Genomic DNA, 20,629 nt, shown 5'->3' with positions numbered 1-20,629 from the left:
ACAAGCTCTTAAATCATGGACATGTGGACACACAAATCACTTTAGCTAAAAAAAAAGAGACTAGAGTTTTAACACATGAAAAATGCAGTAATGCAGTCAGATTAATAGCGATCCTCCTTTCACAAGTTTTATTCTACACCATATTTGCTGAACAGTTTATTGATAAATAAACAAATAACAAATTAGATTGATAAATTAGACTTTAATGCACAGCATCCCTGTTGCTTTTTTGTCTGTTACTTTTCTGCATGAGCATCTGTCTTCACTTCCCAGCAGAGAAAAGCTGCAATTTCGTTGTTGTTAACTTTTTAAAACTCAATGCAAAAAATGACGTAAGTTGGCTCCACGCTGTGGTTAAACATGGCTATGTCGGCCATAGAGTCGCACGGGGTGAAAGTGAATTCATCCCCTTCTGATTCCCTCTAATTGCATCTTTACCGACTATAACAGGCAATTCCCCGCATAGCCTGTAAGTAACGTTTTTATAGATCATGTCGTCTTCATTATGGCGCACAGCAGCGCAAGGACCTTCTCCTAATCTCTGTGATGAAAGAAGGGACCTGTGTTAAAATGATATAAGCTCCCAAAATAATGACAGGGCAGCCTGCTGTTACTTGTAAAGTGGTTTATGAAGTCGTGCGGCGGGCACGGCAACGTGGTACTGTGTAATTTAGGCCATTACTTTTTCAACGGGTCCGGCGTTGAAAATTCCAAGGGATTCCTTGGCACCGACGATGACATCAGTGTACAAACCAAAAGTGCGGCATTTTCAAAGACAATGGGAAGCCATTGTTCCTTGAGTATTTGGTTGGACGCGTGACCTGACCGTAGCGGGTCCTCTCGACAGCAGTTAGCATATCCTGGCTCTTGAGCCATTGCTCAAAAGTTTTGTTTGTGTACCGTATGCCTTTTTTGTGTTTGTCGCCTTGTATAACCCTTTGTGTTCCATGTATAATTTCATCTTTCTGCTTTTGTCCCAAGTCGGCAGTGGTGGAAAGTAATTAAGTACATTTACTCAAGTACTGCACTAGAAGTTCAATTTTGGGGTACTTGTACTCTACTTGAGTATTTCCATTTTATATTACTTTGTACTTATACGCCACTACATTTTAGAGGGAAATATAGTACTTTTTACTCCATTACATTTATTTCACAGCTATATATAGTTACTAGTTACTTTTCAGATCTGTTTTATTTTATATTTAAAGCATTTGATCATCTGTAAAAAAAAGAAAGAAAAGATTAGACTACCCAAAAGTATAGCTACATTGTTAAGATTATAGCTTCATGATGACAACTTCAAAATGCTGCTTACATGTACATGTATGCCAATAAATGAGTATTAATATTCCAATAATGTATGAAAGATACAACTCTTAATGGGAACAGTTTGCATAATGAGTATGTTTATTTTCATACTCTTAAGTCCATTTTGCTGTAAATACTTACGTAGTACTTTTAAGAGTAAGATTTTGAATGGACTTTTACTTGTAATGGAGTATTTTACCTTGTTGTATTGCTACTTTTACTTAGGTAAAAGTACTTCTTCCACCACTGCAAGTCGTTATGCTACTGTCATGTTCTGTTTTTGTTCAATTAATCCAAGTCCAATTAATCCAAGTCCATTAATTCATCGTTAACATGTGTACTTTGTTGTACTAAACCATATTCTGTGATGCTACCAGGTTGATGTTCTGACAGCACGTCATCGTCGCCTGCATTCCCGCCCATCATGCATGCTTGTGTATTGAGGCACATCCATATTAAACACTTGCTTTCTATTCACAGGGTGATAGAGGCAGCATAGGGTTGACAGGTCCTCCCGGACTAAAAGGAGACAAGGTGCGGCACTTGTGAAGACGGACGCGTGGAGACTTTATTTCTGTACTTTGAATCCTAAAGACGTCCATATTAATTATGTGTTTCTACACATCTGATAGGGAATCGGTGGTGTGCCAGGTATTGATGGCTTGCCAGGAGACGAAGGAGAAAAAGTAAGAACTACAATTTCTTTTATGTTTATAACTTAAGTAGGCATGATCAAAATGTGTAAAATGTGCAAATGTTTTCATATTTTTTCCCACATTTATTTTTTTCAAATAGGGTGAAGCAGGACTGCCTGGTACTTCAGGGTTGCCAGGCCAAGGTGGAGCAAAGGTGGGTAAACATAGTCATCAAATTTTCCATCAGTCTGCATTCGCCGGGCACATCGTTGGATTTTAATTTTGATATAAAAACAAACAAACAAACAAAAAACCCTCAGAGGCAACATTCTGTGTGCCTGCACCGCTCTCAGAGACGCCCTTGTTCCGTTAAGTGGACGTATACACTTTTCTGGACAATTACCTCTCAGCCTGTTATCGATTTCCTGTGAAAAAGGGAACCAGCTCAGTTGACTTTCCTTTAGCTGAAGCAACAGCTGGACAGGGAAAGAGACAGAGGAGGAGGAGGGGTGCTGGTTTTGTCCAGTGGACTGTGACAGGCTGGCCTAGCCTGACTGGAGGGAATGATCGCCCCCTTTTGATTAAACATGGGAAATGCTGCCTTCAGTTCATAGGTTGAAAGACGGTATGAGCTTTTGAGAGTCAGTTTTCAAGGTGGAAATACTACTAGAAAATACTGGTCACCTCAGTTTTCAAGGTGGAAATACTACTAGACAATACTTGTCACCTCAGCTTTCAGATGATAACCTGTAAATATAGGGAATGATAATTTAATTTAATATGAAATGAACAATTGTCAGACTGTAAGTCGTCTCACTGTCAGGTCAGGACACAACTACTTGCTGGATGTTTGGTTTGAGCTTTACGATTGGGAAGAACTATGTTGGTAAATATATATTGCTCAACTTGAATAATTGCATAAATTAATTTGAATCACATAATTGTGTTTCAAATTCAGTTTTTAATACAAGAATTATTCAAATTGAGCAATTCAAATACAAATATATAATTCAGTTTCTAGTGACACATATTTCTGCCCATAGTTACAGTACATTGTAATGTTTGGTTTGTAAAACACTTAATCCATCACCTTCTTAGTGCATGTGCGTTCAGTGTCAAAAGCTGTTTGGGAGCAAAGGAAACAGAAAACTTAAATCATGGCATCTTGGCGTGATGTGTGAACACTTCCAAATCATAAGAAGCGCCAATGGTTATTCCCACATACCCTGGATACACTGTATCATTTACACTGATTCATGTTCTGAAAGACTAACTGATAAAAACATGACGAATAATTGAAGGGCATTCAAACATATATCAGGAGACTACTTTCCTCTTCTTTTGAGGTTTGTATGGGAAGAGAACGCAGAGCGTGAGACTGAGGTCAAAGGTCAAGGTTCTGCCATGGGGGTCTCATCACTGACAGCTGCCGTTTCTGTTTTGAGCTTTCTTTATTGGTCAGTCGAATCTGTTAATTTGGTTCAACCCTGACATGGCGGTTCCTAGTTGACCAACATTACTGAATAGGTAATCTGACAATTTTGGATTTTGAAATCCTATTTTGAGTAAGAAGTTATAATAAAGTCTCACCAATGTTATGTGGCTGTTTTTTTATGATACAGGGAGTCCAAGGGGATGAAGGTGCTCCTGGTGCAGCTGGACTTGCTGGTGTCGCTGTGAGTATAATTTGAATAAGATTCACTAAATGTTAATGATCAGCCCTGATCTGTTTGTGAATACTATCATGATGGTGTTTTTGTGTTTTGCCTTAGGGTGGAAAAGGCACCAAAGGAGACAAAGGAAGTTCAGGAACCACGGTAAGGAATATTTTCTACCCCCCCCCCCCCCCTCCCCGGAAGGCGGAAGGCAAAGAATGGGTGTAGAGCAGTTGGGGTTTTACTGTAATGCCTTGCTCAAGGCCACGCGACGTGACCGGTACAGTAGTTGTGGAGGGAGGGGAGGGTGTTACTCGATCACTTTGCCCACCCATGTTTTCCCAGTCCGTCCGGGGATTTGAACCGGCAGCCGTGTTGAGTTGAATCAGCGCGGAATAGAGTGTTCACAAATCCTGTAGACAGGGTTCACTCACTCTCTGAGGGAGGCCACACATCTCAGAGGACCTGAGAACTGAGAGGCGTAATGGTGCAAACAGATGTGGCTTCCTTGATTCACTCTCCAAACGTCCTGTCTGGGGTCCTGTGGGGGCGTTTGGCTATAATGCACCTTTATTCAGGACTACTAAGGCTTTGTTGATGTCCTAAATTTCCTCTGGGCTGCTAACAGTGGCCTGCCTTTGCCAGCAGCACCCTCATACAATAATGCAATTCAAAGCAGACTGTACCTGCCAACATTAGGCTGCGAAAAAGTGGGAGATTTTCTGGGGTATCGGTACCCCCACCAGGATCGAGTCCGTCAAAACTCTGTCAGTGATGTGATCCGTTGCTTTGTCGATTTATCCTGCCTTGAAAATATTTTCTCCCTTGTCAAAATTTAGACTAATTTTGGAGCGTTAATTAGCCCCCTTCCCGACAAGCTGGGTGCCTTAGGTCATCTAGTTTCAATGATACCAGAAACCACTCTGACTTTAAAACTAAGCCTGCTACAGCCATTTGATTTGTATCACGATGAAATCGGGAGATTGACGGGATCAATTACCATTCAGGAGCACAGCGGGAGAAAGCGTTAAAAATAGGGATACTCCGAAATTCGGGAGTGTTGGCAAGTATGAGTCCGAGTGCTAATAAATCAGTGAAAATGATCTCCCAGCAACACCAACCCTCTCCAACTAAGACCATCTTTGATTTGTTGATGCACCTTTACTGTATACAATATGTCAAGAGGTTCTTCTGTTTATGATTTACATAGGACCATAGGCACATAGGAAGATACTGTAAAAGAGACATTTCTATCATGGGAGATGTCAACATGAGTCAGTAAATGACCTTCACAGACTGGCAGTGTAACATACTAGTAAGCACGACTGCGGCAACAGTACATCGATGTGTTTGCCATGTGGCTCCTCTCCACCACTGAGCCTAAGTTGTGCAGCAAGTTCTACAAGCATAACACTGAGGCTCCCTCCAGACCTGCTGATGCCGGTGTTTTCCAGCTGTCAGTCAGGCAGTCAGTGAGCAGTTTCCTGTAGGTGAAGAATGAAAAAACACTCGCCTCAGTTCAACTTTGAGATGCAGAGGAGTGGCGCTTTGGAGGAGGCACCTGGGGACGAGGTTTGGTTTGGATCAGGGTGATGTTAGGTGACTGAGAGGCTGGAAGACACGCTCCACAGACATGTGCTACACATTCAAGCACCATTAGCTGCCAAGATGGCCGTGTTTTAAACATTGTGGATGACAGACAACTGCTCACTGTCTTGAGCTATTCATCTGTTTAAAGGGGTAATCTGCAGGTTTCGTGTGTGTGTGTGTGTGTGTGTGTGTGTGTGTGTGTGTGTGTGTGTGTGTTTAGCACTAAATACTCATTGTGGTTGTGTTTCAATCACGCCCCAAAACATAGTCCACTTTATCATCTATTTTACTCTAAATGGGACCATAATTGACAAAATGAACATCATGCTGTATTGAAGAAGAAGAGTTGATACTAGCGACTGAGACCATAAACCCATTAGGAAAGTGTTTACTGAGGTCATAAATCAATCGAAATAAGCAAAAACAAGATGAGTACGTGAGAGCTCAGTACTGAGGCGGGCCGTACATGGCGCCATCTTGGTCTGCTCAAGTGACTTCCATACAATTGGACTTGTTTTTGCAGCCAGTGGAGTCACCCCCTGCTCGCCATTAGAAAGAATGCATGTTTAAGACACTTCCGCATTGGCTTCATTTTCAGCGCTGGAGGTTGTCCCTTGACACAAACTGGAAAGTGGAAATGTGAAAGATATCACTTCCTGTGTGTCAGAGGAAAGAGCTAGCAGACATCTTTACAACAGCAAATGGAAACGCTTTCATCAACTGGATATACTATTGTGATCAGTCACCAATAGAGAATTACAAAACTGACATTTATTTATATGAATGGATTAACTGTATTTTGTTCTTTGGCGTTTACAATACTTTATACCTGCTTTCTTCGACACTTATTTCCAATTTTAGGGACCAGCGGGCTTTGATGGATTGCCCGGAAAACCTGGTGTTCCTGGGAAAGATGTAAGTTTTGACTTTACAGCTCCTGCAGTTTCAAATAGACATCCAATATTAGCAAATCAATTAATTAAAGTAATGCAACCTTTGTTGAACATTGATCAGGGTTTGAGGGGAATGATCGGCGCACCCGGGGCCGGTGGAGTTAAAGGAGATAAGGTATGGCCTCCCTTTCTGTACTGTATGCTAAACACCCTCTGCACTTGATGAAGCCATTCAAAGAGGATATTGCCTTGAGCATAATGTTAATAAAGTGGGGCGATATAAATCATTTCAAAGACATAGCATCGGCTCCCAGGCTACTGTCTCTCTCCACTTTCCAGACATTCCTCTGTCTCCTCCGTCTACCATCAAAGTCCGCCCACTCATTTGTCTGATGAAAAGAATGCAGCCGAGTTCACTTGTCTGTCTGTAATTACTAACTTTGACGATTGTTCCAGCGGCGCACACATCCATATACTCCACCCATACTGTGTGCATGTGCAAAGACACAAGCACACATCCATATACTCCACCCATACTCTATGCATGTGCAAAGACACAAGCACACATCCATATACTCCACCCATACTGTATGCATGTGCAAAGACACAAGCACAAATCCATATACTCCACCCATACTGTATGCATGTGCAAAGACACATCAAGATACCCCACCCATACTGTATGCATGTGCAAAGACACATCCATATACCCCACTCATACTGTATGCATGTGCAAAGACACAAGCACAAATCCATATACTCCACCCATACAGTACTGTATGCATGTGCAAAGACACAAGCACAAATCCATATACTCCACCCATACAGTACTGTATGCATGTGCAAAGACACAAGCACAAATCCATATACTCCACCCATACAGTACTGTATGCATGTGCAAAGACACATCCATATACCCCACCCATACTGTATGCATGTGCAAAGACACAAGCACAAATCCATATACTCCACCCATACTGTATGCATGTGCAAAGACACAAGCACAAATCCATATACTCCACCCATACAGTACTGTATGCATGTGCAAAGACACATCCATATACTCCACCCATACTGTATGCATGTGCAAAGACACAAGCACAAATCCATATACTCCACCCATACTGTATGCATGTGCAAAGACACCAGCACAAATCCATATACTCCACCCATACTGTATGCATGTGCAAAGACACAAGCACAAATCCATATACTCCACCCATACTGTACTGTATGCATGTGCAAAGACACATCCAGATACCCCACCCATACTGTATGCATGTGCAAAGACACATCCAGATACCCCACCCATACTGTATGCATGTGCAAAGACACAAGCACAAATCCATATACTCGACCCATACAGTACTGTATGCCTGTGCAAAGACACACACGCACACATCCATATACCCCACCCATACTGTATGCCTGTGCAAAGACACACAAGCACACATCCATATACCCCGCCCATACTGTATGCATGTGCAAAGACACACAAGCACACATCCATATACCCCACCCATACTGTATGCATGTGCAAGTACACACACGCACACATCCATATACCCCACCCATACTGCATGTGCAAATACACACAAGCACACATCCATATACCCCACCCATACTGTATGCATGTGCAAAGACACAAGCACAAATCCATATACTCGACCCATACAGTACTGTATGCCTGTGCAAAGACACACACGCACACATCCATATACCCCACCCATACTGTATGCCTGTGCAAAGACACACAAGCACACATCCATATACCCTGCCCATACTGTATGCATGTGCAAATACACACAAGCACACATCCATATACCCCACCCATACTGTATGCATGTGCAAGTACACACAAGCACACATCCATATACCCCACCCATACTGCATGTGCAAATACACACAAGCACACATCCATATACCCCACCTATACTGTATGCATGTGCAAAGACACACAAGCACACATCCATTTACCCCACCCATACTGTATGCATGTGCAAAGACACAAGCACAAATCCATATACCCCACCCATACTGTATGCATGTGCAAAGACACACAAGCACACATCCATATACCCCACCCATACTGTATGCATGTGCAAAGACACAAGCACAAATCCATATACCCCACCCATACTGTATGCATGTGCAAAGACACACAGCACACATCCATACCCCACCCATACTGTATGCATGTGCAAAGACACACAGCACACATCCATACCCCACCCATACTGTATGCATGTGCAAAGACACACAAGCACACATCCATATACCCCACCCATACTGTATGCATGCGCAAAGAAAGACACACAAGCACAACACACTAATCTTGGTGCTCAACCCACAGCTGGAATGAGGCTCACTTTCCTTCAGGCCCACATTAAAGGCATTTTAACACCTCACCACAGAAACTGTGGTGTTTGCCATATCATTACCACAATATTGCCCCTGGGATTTATTTTCCCCCATAGAGTCTTGCTAATGAAAGGGTTTTGATTTGTTGTTGTGTGAACTTCTCACAGGGGGAGAGGGGCCCTGCCGGATTACCTGGGGATGTGGTAAGCACCCAAAATACTGTACATCCAAAAGGTTGAAAGCCACTGGCACGCATGTTTAGAACCGATTGGCATGTGAAACTCATGTTTATATTGTATTTATAAATAAAAAACATATATAAAAAATATGTAAACATAAGAGACATGAGACATAATACAGTATAAGTACTGTAAACAAACAAGACCATCATGGAGAAGAATAGCAGCCTCTACCTGCCTCTACACTGCATTTCACAGTGTGCCACCAGATTGGATTTGGTGTGAAATCTGCTGTACCGCATTAGGGCACAAAGTAAGATTTCTTTATGGCATAAAACAGGAAGGGGGCGCTGTTCGTCCAGCGCAGACAGAGCTAGAGCTTTCAGAGTTTCTGGCAACAACAGATTTCACAGGGTGAAAAGCCGATGTTAAAATCACTTGAAAAGGGTAATCCTCTTCAGTAAAGCCAAAAGAAAGCCTATGACAGAAGAAGCAACATCCCTTTTGTAACAGGAAACAGGATTTATGGGAATAGTAGTCTTAATTTTGAGAAACACCAGCAGTAACAATCATCAGACTAGGGTCTCATTTGTTCACAGTAATTATACACATAATATCATAATACTGTATGTACAATGATATATTGATGTTTGAAATGATACATGTGTACTGCTTAAAAGTCTTTATGCGAACATTAATAAAGGTTTTCTTCTAATTCTAGTTTCAACATGCAGGCTTGAAGGGAGAAACGGTGAGAGTGTTCAGTAATGAAATAGTATATGAAGTATGCTTCATTAACAGATAAATAGGATAAAAGGTTTTGGGCCTACTTTTGGTGAACTACCAAAGAATAAAGTTGTGGATATGAGCACAAAAACCCTCAAATACATCACTAAGGTTTATTTTTTGTGTGTATAATGTATCTGCCCAATGTAGCAGAGTTAAGCTTGTGTATGGGATACAGAAACACAACAATGCCATTTTCAATGTGTATACAGTATGCCTGGTAAAAAATAACATCCTGATAGCGTGATCTCACATTCTGTTTCACTCTATAGATACTGTACTGTACGTATCAGTCTGGACTCCAATCCGCCCACAGTGGTTTCAGTAGGTGGAAGTTCTTGCCTTGACAGACAACTCCTTCAGCCAATAAGCATTGCCAAATCCAATCCAAATCCACTTGAAAGCGAAAACATATTTTCTGCCGAGAAACTTCACTGTCGCATACTCTTGTTCTTGTTTAATTGTTCTTATTGAGTATTTTTCGTTCTGCACTTATGGCTTATGTTTACTCTACTAACATTAACGGTTACGTTGTCAACTACGAGGCAGCTCCCCTCCATGCAGTTTTTTTCTCCCTTCGTTTTTTCTCCCGTTTTCTCCCCAATTGTAATTGGCCAATTCCCCCTGCTGCTCCACCCCCTCTGCTGATCTGGGGAGAGTTGTAGACTAGCACATGCTTCTTCCGATACATGTGCACATTGACCAGGACTCCTACTTACCCCACTGGCTTCCCACATGCAGTCACGGCCAATTGGGTCTGTAGGAACATCTGACCAAGCCAGGGTCTGTGCACTTTGTGAATTCTTGAAATCTCTGGGGGCGGCCTGGAGGCCAGACTGATTCAGAGAACGAAACAGAATGTATGTTCATGTGATCTGGATGCTTTACCAGGCTACAGCATGACAGCTACTTTACATGTTGGAGACGACAGTGACACAAACAATGTATAATTATATTATAATTATATTATTAATACTATAATTCATTCATGCATAGGGCTATTATGTATAATGCATATTTATGTAGAATACATGTTTGACCTATTTCAGGGAGTTGCTGGACCTGCTGGGCCTCCAGGGGCCGATGGACCTCCAGGACCTGCTGTAAGCATCAGGATTTATTGCTTCCTTCCCAGACATTTCCTCTTCCTGTGTTGGCCAAGTTTGACCACCTGTTCAGATGCGTGTAGCACTGAGCAGCTGTGTGTTCAGATGCATGTAGCACTGAGCAGCTGTGTTCAGATGCATGTAGCACTGAGCAGCTGTGTTCAGATGCATGTAACACTGAGCTGCTGTGTTCAGATGCATGTAGCACTGAGCAGCTGTGTTCAGATGCATGTAGCACTGAGCAGCTGTGTTCAGATGCATGTAGCACTGAACAGCTGTGTGTTCAGATGCATGTAACACTGCGCAGCTGTGTTCAGATGCATGTAGCACTGAGCAGCTGTGTGTTCAGATGCATGTAGCACTGAGCAGCTGTGTTCAGATGCATGTAGCACTGAGCAGCTGTGTTCAGATGCATGTAGCACTGAGCAGCTGTGTTCAGATGCATGTAGCACTGGGCAACTGTGTTCAGATGCATGTAACACTAAGCAGCTGTGTTCAGATGCATGTAACACTGAGCAGCTGTGTTCAGATGCATGTAGCACTGAGCAGCTGTGTTCAGATGCATGTAACACTAAGCAGCTGTGTTCAGATGCATGTAACACTGAGCAGCTGTGTTCAGATGCGTGTAACACTGAGCAGCTGTGTTCAGATGCATGTAGCATTGAGCAGATGTGTTCAGAAGCATGTAGCACTGAGCAGCTGTGTGTTCAGTGGTGTGTTGTCGCAACGATGGTTGATTGTGGCAATTTCATTCCCCAGGGGCCTCCTGGTCACCAAGGTTTACCTGGAGAGCCTGGAGAGTTTGGCCAGAGGGTGAGTCTCCTTTTGATAAAAGATTGTTCCATGTCTCTATAACATGGCTGCCCTGCCCTGCACATTAAATCCACCAGTTCAGTATTATACCAGAGACTCAAATAAGTGCATAATTCAGCTACTTCATTTGAAATACCCATGTGCGTAATTCACTTCCTCAAACTGTTTTTCTGGATGCCTGAGTTTAGAGTAGTAGTACAGTAATTGTGCAGATAGGATTTTACAAAATGTTGTCAGTGATAGAGCTGCTCTGGGATCAACACCTATTGGCAAACAAGCGGTTTATCTCGAGAACTGTTTGTCTGATCGACTTCAAACTTGGGGAATGCGCTTAGTGGGACGTGATGGAGTGCAGTGCCGAAGTGCGTGCATTTCGGCATAGCGCCACCTACTGGCAAACTCAAAAAGCGGTTTATCTCCAGAACCATTCGTTGGCGGTGCATTTAAAGATTATACAGTAGACTCTACTTTCTGTAATGGATCAGTCATGTTTCTGATTATTTGTAATATCTAGTTCAATTATCCCTTGCCTCCATTGTTCCTCTGGCTAGCTCCATGCTGGCTCCAGGACACTACTGTGCAATTGAAACAAATACACTTCAGTAGTTTGACATAATTTGTTCTAATAAAATATTCTCAAATCTACTGATGCCCCCCCCCCCCCCCCCCACACACACACACACACACACACACACACACAAACACTTACCTACTCTTGTGAATGCAATTCAAGCCATTCAAGTCCGCTGAACCAGCGTGTGTCTTGGGAGTTGAGGGATTTACATTTTTTTAACATGAATAAAGCGATTGCATTGACATTGTGTTTAGGAGTTGCCTGGGTCCAGACCTTCGAACCCGCCCACTCCACTGAGTTGAGTTTTGGCTGCTTGTGCAAGATGGAAATGGAGTGTAACGATTTGACAATTCAGTCTGATATCAAGATAGTTCAGAATAGAAAAACAGATCCCTCCCTCTGTGGTGTTTTTCATTGGAGGTTCCGCCTATTCATGTTACAGTCCCATGGGGAGAGTGAATCTAGTTGAGGGGTAAAAACCAGACAGAGACAGGGGAGCTGTTGCAGGTGGGGGAGCGATGGTAGGCTGAGTGCTGTGATAAATAGGGCGGTCTCCTCTGCTACCAGCATTGAGAGATCTGGTGTTACACCGTATTTGGTGACCCATCAGATTGTGTGACCTGCAGTGTTTTTAGGTTGGTTAGGTTTAGGCATGAGGAGTGAGATGGTTGGGATTAGGGTCGGTCACAGAATCTGATGGGTCACTGAATACGATGAAATCGAAACCTGTGACCACCGAAATGTTTGACCGCAGAGGGTGCTTGTTGCTGGCTTACAGTGTGGTCTGACGGCTGCTGTCAGAAATAGTGAAATAATTGATTTTTCCCCCATAAGAAACAATGCGTCACACATTTTAGATTTAAGGCAAACGGGCACTGCACTAGTTGCCAAAGAAGCAATAATAGCTTGCCACTAGGGGATGGATGTTTAGTCACCTAATAATTGTCCAAAGAGTCAGTGACTGAAAGACAATGCTGAGGAAGGCTTACGCCGAAACGTTCATTGTCACTGCTGCTGCTGCTTGAAGGTATTAAAACAACCCAAAAGGATTTATTTTGAGTGCTGGTTTTTTGTCCTTCTATAGTCACCTAATAATGCCTTGAAAAATCATTTTTGTATTTAAACTTGTTTCTTTGTTTCTTTCAGGGAAAGAAGGGTGAAGGTGGGTTGCCTGGAGTGGATGGACTTCCTGGACCGCCTGTGAGAACACTTTTAATTTTATAGTGTTTAAAATGTACATCTTGGTTATATAAGTAACACATTCTGTTGAAAAATGACCTCTTGGCAATGCATGGATTGGCTTGTGACTATGCGCTTTCTTACACTTCATGTGATATTTCCATTAGTTGGGTTGACTTTGCTGAAATTGTTTCCATTTCAATTAACTTTCTATTTTAATTGTCTGTGTCACTGAATATTCCCTGTGAACCACATAGCAAAACATGACTGCTCTCCAAAGGGCATACTGTATTCACAATGTATTTTCATAGAGTGGAAATGAACTGGCTCGGTTAGAACCAACAGGTCATGTCAATTAATTTCCCAAATTGCTCCCACGAGTACCACCAAGAGAATGGAAATACATACTCATGGTGTATGAACCCATGGTATGAACTTTACATTTTACAATATTGCCCTCTAGTGGCTGGAGGCTGGTACTGCTTCACACGCTGAGCTAGACTGATCTCCTCCATGGACCACATGCATACTAATGGCTGCCTCTGGGCTTCGTTCCCTTGTTTATTCCATTGACAGACACAGCTCTGATCCCGTTACAGTAGTGTGGGACAGCTATGATCCCGTTACAGCACCTTTGATATGGTGGATATGATACAGAATGTTTGAGTAGATTTTTTCCCCAACCAGTTTTTTATTTGACAATCTGCACATATTATTAAACAGTATTACAGATTCATACTTTTATTTTTAGGCAGTAATTATCCCTCCCCACACCACCATTATCTCTTCTGTTTGATTGCATACAGTATTTATTGTGTAACTGATCAACACTGGTTGTCTGTGGGAAGATGTTAACCTCAATTGATTCTTATGAGGCATTTTGATGAGACTCCACACAAGTATGCATGAATATGTATGAGTATTTTAATTTCAGAGGCTTTAAAAGCCTGCCAAGAATATAATCTTTGTGGAAACTGAATATTTCTAGTGTTTTTGAATTTTCTGGCAATTGAAAAAAATGTGTATCAGCTGTCAAAAACCCACATCAGTTGAACCCTAGTCCATCCTATGGATACACATTGAGGTGAATAAAGGCAGTGTATCTTGAGTTGTAGTTGTTGTTTTATATTATTTACTGTATTATTAAATTATGTTATTTAATGACAGGGTCCTCAGGGTCCCTCCGGATCACCAGGAAACCGAGGACACACTGGACCTCCTGTAAGTGACAAGAACCAAAAACCAGGACACCATGAACCTATATCTGATTTATAGCTACTGTATAACAGTGCATGAGCATCTGTTACAGAAAGATGGACATGTCAACATACTTTGTTTTGCTTCCTTACAAAGGGTCTACCTGGTGAAATTGGATTTTCAGGCAAACCTGGAGAATCGGGAAAACCTGTGAGTTTGTAATGACTTCTCAAATAAATAAAAACTTATTAGTTGTTAATATTGTTATTTTTGTCACAGTCATAATGTTAACCATTTGACACTGTTCTTCAAAGGGTCTACCAGGTAAAGACGGTCTGGATGGTCTCCCTGGAAACGATGGCTCTATGGTCAGTATGGCCTTTAGAATAACTATTCTGATACTGGTGTTGAATTGTGCCATTAATGTTCACAGTGACTATAACTTTGACTGACTCTCATAAGCCTGTAGCTGTGCTACCTTCTAAAAAGTGTGCTATATATTTTGAAATACAATGAGTACAAAAGAGTAGAGCACTGGCGGCACGGTGGCTCAGTGGTTAGCACTGTCGCCTCACAGCAAGAAAGCGGTGGGTTCGAATCTCCACCCCGGTCCTTTCTGTGTGGAGTTTGCATATTCTACCCGTGTTTGCCTGGGTTTCCTCCAGGTGCTCAGGTTTTCTCCCACAGTCTAAAGATATGCTGTGTATGTGTAGTACACAATGTAATCTAGTAAAATGTATAGTATGTATGATGTATGTAACCTATGTTGTGTGTAGATGTTCAGTGTTGGGCAGTAAAGTAACACATTACTGTAATTGTATTACTTTCCCAGTAACTATTAATGTACTGTAAGGGATTACAATTTCCAAAAAAGTAATTATATTACAGTTACTAATCCAAGTAACTTCAAGTTCCTTAGTTCATTAGTTTCTCCAGTGCTGTCACACAGCTAAAACACTCTGGCTATGTGAGACTACTGCGTTGCCAAAACACGATTCTTTTTTGTCCTACGTAGGCGAATAAATAAAAAAATATGCAGTTTGGCTCATTGTTGACTCCTCCTGTAAGGTTAATTATTTTTCCAATAAAGTGGGTTCAGTTCTAAAAGGAGCTGGCTAAACAGGTTGTACGTTCAGAAGAGGGTAAGCGAGAGTAACTAGTAACTTAACTAATTACTTTTGATACCAAGTAATCGGTTAAGTAATGTTCTTACTTTTTAAGGAGTAATCAGTAACTATTTACATTTCCTGAGTAACTTGCCCAACACTGTAGATATATGATATGATGTATTATATGACTGTGATGATGCTATGTAAAGCCCTTAGAGACATGCTTGTGATAAGGGGCTACAAACTGAACTGAACTGAAAAAGTATACTAATGTAGCATAATGGGTACAGTGAGACCGTAATTCCACTGGGCAACTCACACGTTTGTCTGTGTGCAGTGATGTAGTGGTAAATAAAATGTGGGACACCCATCAATATAAGCATCGCAAGATTTTCATCCATTGTACAATGATGTGTACCTACTCTTAATCCACATAGTAAATATTCATGTCAGCCTAAACGGTGGTTGAACTACTACATCCCTGTGTATGTATGTGTACAGTATAGCCTTCCTACCCTTCCATCTATGTATTTCCCCTTGGCGTGTCCTTGCTCATCTTGGCTGGTAAATTCAGGTTGAGAAGGTATGACATCTAATAGAAATCTTGTGTGTCTGAAGGGGCCTAGAGGAGAGCGTGGAACAGAGGGTTTTTCTGGCAAGCCTGGATCTAAGGTACTGTGACTTCATCTTGTCCCCAAACACACTGGACACAACTGACAGTGACATCCCAGTCGCCAGGATAAAACGTATGTGTCTGCAAACCAGGGATATGGTACAATCGCAACGTAAATTTGAAGCAAAACATCTGCATTTTATGTTTCTGCAAACCTAAAATCTCAATGTGAATTTGCAACAAAACGGCGGTTAATTTGCAAATGTCACCAACTTTAAATGTAAACACAACAACTTTGCTTCTGTTTAAGCAAACTGTTTAGCCAAGTAAGACAACTTGGTTAAGGTTAGGTTTATGGTTTGGGTTGTGCTTAAATAACAAAAACATTAAATGTGACTTACTGTAAAGTTTTTTTATTCGTTTTCTGTATATCATACAAAATACAAAATACAGATTTAAATACACTTGACACTTTTAAACAAAAACCCATCCCACGAGAACCCCTAGCCTATTACACCACATACATCATGTCATACATCACAGTATATCAGTACACAAAGACACACAAAAGAAAAAGAAAAGAAAGAAAGAAAGAAAAAAAAACACAACAACAACAACAAAAACAGATTAATGAAAATAAATATGAGAGAGGGGGGGGGGGGTAAATCTATACATTTGAAATGCTTGAAGCATCCATTTTCTCTACCTGGTCCAGGACTGGCTGCCAGATGGTATAAAAGTCGAGAGCACAACCCCTTGTAGCGTATCGGATTTTTTCTAGGGTTAGATGATACATAAGATCTCTGACCCAGTGATTGAAAGTTGGAGGAAACTTGTCTTTCCATTTAAGGAGTACAAGTCTTCTAGCCAGAAGTGTGAAATGTAGACTTTTAACATTCTGGGATGCGAACACAGTTCTTCGGCGTCAACGGCAAGTGTTTATAACATTGATATACTGTACACATATGTAGAAATGTGATATGCAACATATTTTTGGTTCAGAAAGGTTGATATTCTACATATCCGTGGACTGCAGAAAAGTATAATGCCAACATTTTATTCTGGCGACCAGGCTTCTACTGAAGTTTCATGGATCTACTGTATGCAGAATATGAGAGAGCATGTGTATTTTCCTAATGCAAATTTGATATTTCACTGTGTCTTCTGCTTAGGGCGAGGACGGACCTCCGGGACCAAGAGGACCTCTAGGAGAGAGAGTGAGTTTGCAGCTGCGTTTTAATTAACTTAGGTTTTTCTTAAGAGAAAAAGGATCTCATATTTCATCATATAATGTAATGTGTATATTTGTGACAGGGAGAAGGTGGTTTACCTGGACAGCCAGGTGCTGGTGGACCAAGAGGAGACAGAGGTGTTCCGGTGGGTTTGGTTTTATATGCTCACCGCTGCACTTTATCATCACTATTGATGCTGGGGTCACCGAAGCACCAAAACATACCCATTGGGGCCACAGATCACACTTGATAACCTTTTGTCCCAGGGACTCATATGGAGAGGTTTTTGCTGTTTTGGATTTAGTATTGAATTGTGTAATGGTCTAAATAGTTATTCTTATACAGTACATGTACATTATGTAATTGGAATAATTTCTCATAAAGTAAATTATAGTGAAATTAACATCCTCATTTTGTGGGGAAACGTCCTGAAACCCGCTTAAGGACCCCTGGGAGGCCCAAAACCCTACTTTGAGAACCACTGGTCTGTAGAAAGAAGCACGTAAAGAAAAAAAGGCCTCTCTCTGGATGTGTTCATGTAAGAATATGTAGAAATACATGTCCATGTTCAATTTTGATTTTGGCTGCACCTCCATAGGGAGAAAGAGGACAAGATGGACCAATCGGGACGAAAGGTGACAAGGGCGACAAGGTAAGAAAGAAAACCCCGTCGAAATCTCTGCGTTTTACAACATTTTACGGTGAAATTAATTGCAGAGCATGTACAGTACTGAAGAAAATGGCTGAATCCTTGTTGTGTATCACAGCGTGTTAGTTACAGAGTCGTCCTCCTCTGTCACAGTAATGGTCACCCTGCAGTATTTGCTGTAATAAGGTCATTAGTATGCAGATAATGAGAATACACTGTCTGTTGCCTTAGGGCGAAGGTGGAGCCAGGGGACTGCCTGGTATTCCAGGAAACGTGAGTAAAATCTTTTTCTACGGTGAAAATTAACATATTGTACAGTAGTAGCTTCCCTATACACACACTTACAGGAAGACATATAACATTGCATATAACTCACTGTGGTTACATAGAAACAGCCTCTATCTGTGGAGGCATGATGAAGGACGATGTCTGTTTTTGCCTCTAGGTGGCCACTGTCATCCCTGAGCCTGGTGAAGCCGTAAGTATAGACATCTTTTAGTCAGCAGGCCAAGCTCTGTCGTGACAAGAAACTTGTTTTTATGTATGTGTCTGTTTGTTTGTTTGTTTTGGTCCTGTTTTTTTGTTTGTTTTTTGTTTTGCCCAAGTCAGTGGATTGGCCTCAATGCAGCAATCTTCAATTGGCGTCTGGGCCAGCTGCCAGCGGGCTGCCAGCCAAGATCCTTGGTAGATTCAACAAAAATAAAAAGGAAACTTAACCTAAAGAGATATTCAACATGTTGAGCCAGACAGAGATGCCAGGGTCAGATCATGTCAGTTTTTCAAAAAAGGGCGGGGAGTTTTCAGGCTTTTGAATCCGCCCACTCCACATTTGGATAGGATGAGCTTTTGTGGGGCGGGCAAATTTCAGAACCAATTGCAGAACCAATTACCATAGTTAAGGTCCTTACACATCGGGGGCGTTTTTTGTGTGCAAATCGCACGTCAATAATATTTTCAGAACCTATATCAGCCAATGCAACCGTGCATACCTGCAAAGTTTCGCTGAGCGTTATTGCGGTGTTAATTTTTTCGGGCCACGGTCGATTTTTCAGAAATTCGCTTCCGACGTGTACACATCTGTGGCTGTGATTGACAGGTGGGGCAAAATTCGCATTGCAATTTCGTGCTGTATATTCCCATCACTCTTGGTGTCTAACAGCCTTTAGACTTAAGATAACATACAAAACTTAAACGAATTCAACCTCTGAAACAGTACTTCCCCCCCCGCAATCCAAGTACCCCCTTTACCCGTCTACAACATTATGCTTAGAAAACTACAAGATAAAACTATAGCATATGATGCATTGAGTGAATGATAACCACCATCAACAGTAAATAATATGGACGAAGCCTACCATTGTTTTTTGGACTCCTGTTTGGAAGCCTTTTGTAGCCTGTTGCCATTTTGGGGTCTTTGCGCAGCTCACGCGAGACAGCACGAGATGAGGGGTTTCCCAGAGCCACAGCTTCGCCTGCTATTGGTCCATGACCGGCAAGTTGTGCGATCACTGAACAGGCGACCTGTCAATCACCCTCAAAACACCGTCTTTTCTATTGTCTATTTTACTCTAAACAGGTGAGTTATATAAGAATTTGCCCCCCCGTACAGTTGTTATGAAAGGTGAAATTAGCTATATAGGCCAAAACCGTGTTTTGGTCCATTCTGTAAACATGCTTAATCACTGCATTTTAACATGGGGGTGAACGGGAACGACTCCCTTTTGGGTCCAGCCTTAAGTGGCCATTCGAGGAACTACAGCTTTCAGGATAACAGCTTCCTCTGTAAAACCCTGAGGTAGCCCACTGATGATAACCCACCTTTTGAAGAATATAACATTACAAAATAAGAAATAGAGTGAAAGAGTTGCAACTAGTGCCTCCTGAGCAGATTTATTTTAACGTTTCATTCATTTTCATGATTTATTCTTAAACGTTCCAATTTTCCCCTTTCTCTCAAATCTTCCCCTGTAGTACCGCAACATATCCAGTTTGTGAATCACTGCTCTAAAGCAATGACTCTTATGGTGTAATGAAGTTCAGATCTTTGGTATGGCAGCCGGCTGGCAGCCGATAGGCCTTTGGCCCGGGAGCACCAGTTGGAGATTGCTGCCACTATACTCACTGAATTATGAACTGAAACATTTTCCTTTTTCTATGTATGCATGTATGTATATATGTATGTATGTATGTATGGACTATTATTGTTAAAATGACTAAAAACCTTTGAAACATACTGTACTGTATTATCTATTATGTCATTGCATTGTTTGTTTTCCTCGCTAGGGGAAACCAGGAGAGAAGGGAGAGAAGGGAGACCAAGGGAAACCAGGAGAGATGGTGACTTTTTGTTGTTGTTTTTGTTGTTGTTGCTTTCTTGTATGTTTTGCTTCAAATTCCTGTAAAATATTCAGGGTACATTTGGTGATATGCAGAGGAGTCCACTAGATGTCAGTAGAGATTCAAATTATTGCCAAATGTATTGTGGTTGGAGCTGATGACTTTCCTTTGCACTGTCCTTCCCTCTGCCTGTGAGTCTCTACAGCATCCTATGGAGTTAATGGGCCCTGTTAATTATTTTGTCACCGATCATCACATCAATTATTCATACATGGATATTGTTATTGTGTACAACCTTCATTAGTTTGCTATCCTTGTCATCTGCAATAATCTCACCACCTAATTACTGCTCTCTCTCTCTCTCTCCACACACACACACACACACACACACACACACACACACACACACACAC

The 20,629-nt window shown here is 41.7% G+C and overlaps 1 protein-coding gene across 1 annotated transcript in view; it reads left to right on the top strand.

Moving 5' to 3' along the window:
• The window catches only part of col22a1 (collagen, type XXII, alpha 1), a gene marked incomplete at its 5' end in the record, with an annotated part of 53,804 nt that overhangs the window by 18,427 nt on the left and 14,748 nt on the right, over positions 1 to 20,629 (top strand). The window contains 22 exons of the mRNA XM_083646465.1: positions 1,789 to 1,842; positions 1,941 to 1,994; positions 2,104 to 2,157; positions 3,566 to 3,619; positions 3,716 to 3,760; positions 6,050 to 6,103; positions 6,203 to 6,256; positions 8,610 to 8,645; positions 9,343 to 9,372; positions 10,457 to 10,510; positions 11,273 to 11,326; positions 13,047 to 13,100; positions 14,247 to 14,300; positions 14,433 to 14,486; positions 14,591 to 14,644; positions 16,004 to 16,057; positions 17,171 to 17,215; positions 17,313 to 17,375; positions 17,829 to 17,882; positions 18,111 to 18,152; positions 18,325 to 18,357; positions 20,163 to 20,216. Coding sequence (XP_083502591.1) covers positions 1,789 to 1,842; positions 1,941 to 1,994; positions 2,104 to 2,157; positions 3,566 to 3,619; positions 3,716 to 3,760; positions 6,050 to 6,103; positions 6,203 to 6,256; positions 8,610 to 8,645; positions 9,343 to 9,372; positions 10,457 to 10,510; positions 11,273 to 11,326; positions 13,047 to 13,100; positions 14,247 to 14,300; positions 14,433 to 14,486; positions 14,591 to 14,644; positions 16,004 to 16,057; positions 17,171 to 17,215; positions 17,313 to 17,375; positions 17,829 to 17,882; positions 18,111 to 18,152; positions 18,325 to 18,357; positions 20,163 to 20,216 — 1,104 coding nt within the window. The remainder of the gene's footprint in view (positions 1 to 1,788; positions 1,843 to 1,940; positions 1,995 to 2,103; positions 2,158 to 3,565; positions 3,620 to 3,715; positions 3,761 to 6,049; positions 6,104 to 6,202; positions 6,257 to 8,609; positions 8,646 to 9,342; positions 9,373 to 10,456; positions 10,511 to 11,272; positions 11,327 to 13,046; positions 13,101 to 14,246; positions 14,301 to 14,432; positions 14,487 to 14,590; positions 14,645 to 16,003; positions 16,058 to 17,170; positions 17,216 to 17,312; positions 17,376 to 17,828; positions 17,883 to 18,110; positions 18,153 to 18,324; positions 18,358 to 20,162; positions 20,217 to 20,629) is intronic.

Source organism: Poromitra crassiceps, assembly GCF_964638095.1.
Source record: "Poromitra crassiceps genome assembly, chromosome: 11".
Taxonomy (NCBI): domain Eukaryota; kingdom Metazoa; phylum Chordata; class Actinopteri; order Beryciformes; family Melamphaidae; genus Poromitra; species Poromitra crassiceps.
This window is presented reverse-complemented; position numbering and strand designations above follow the sequence as displayed.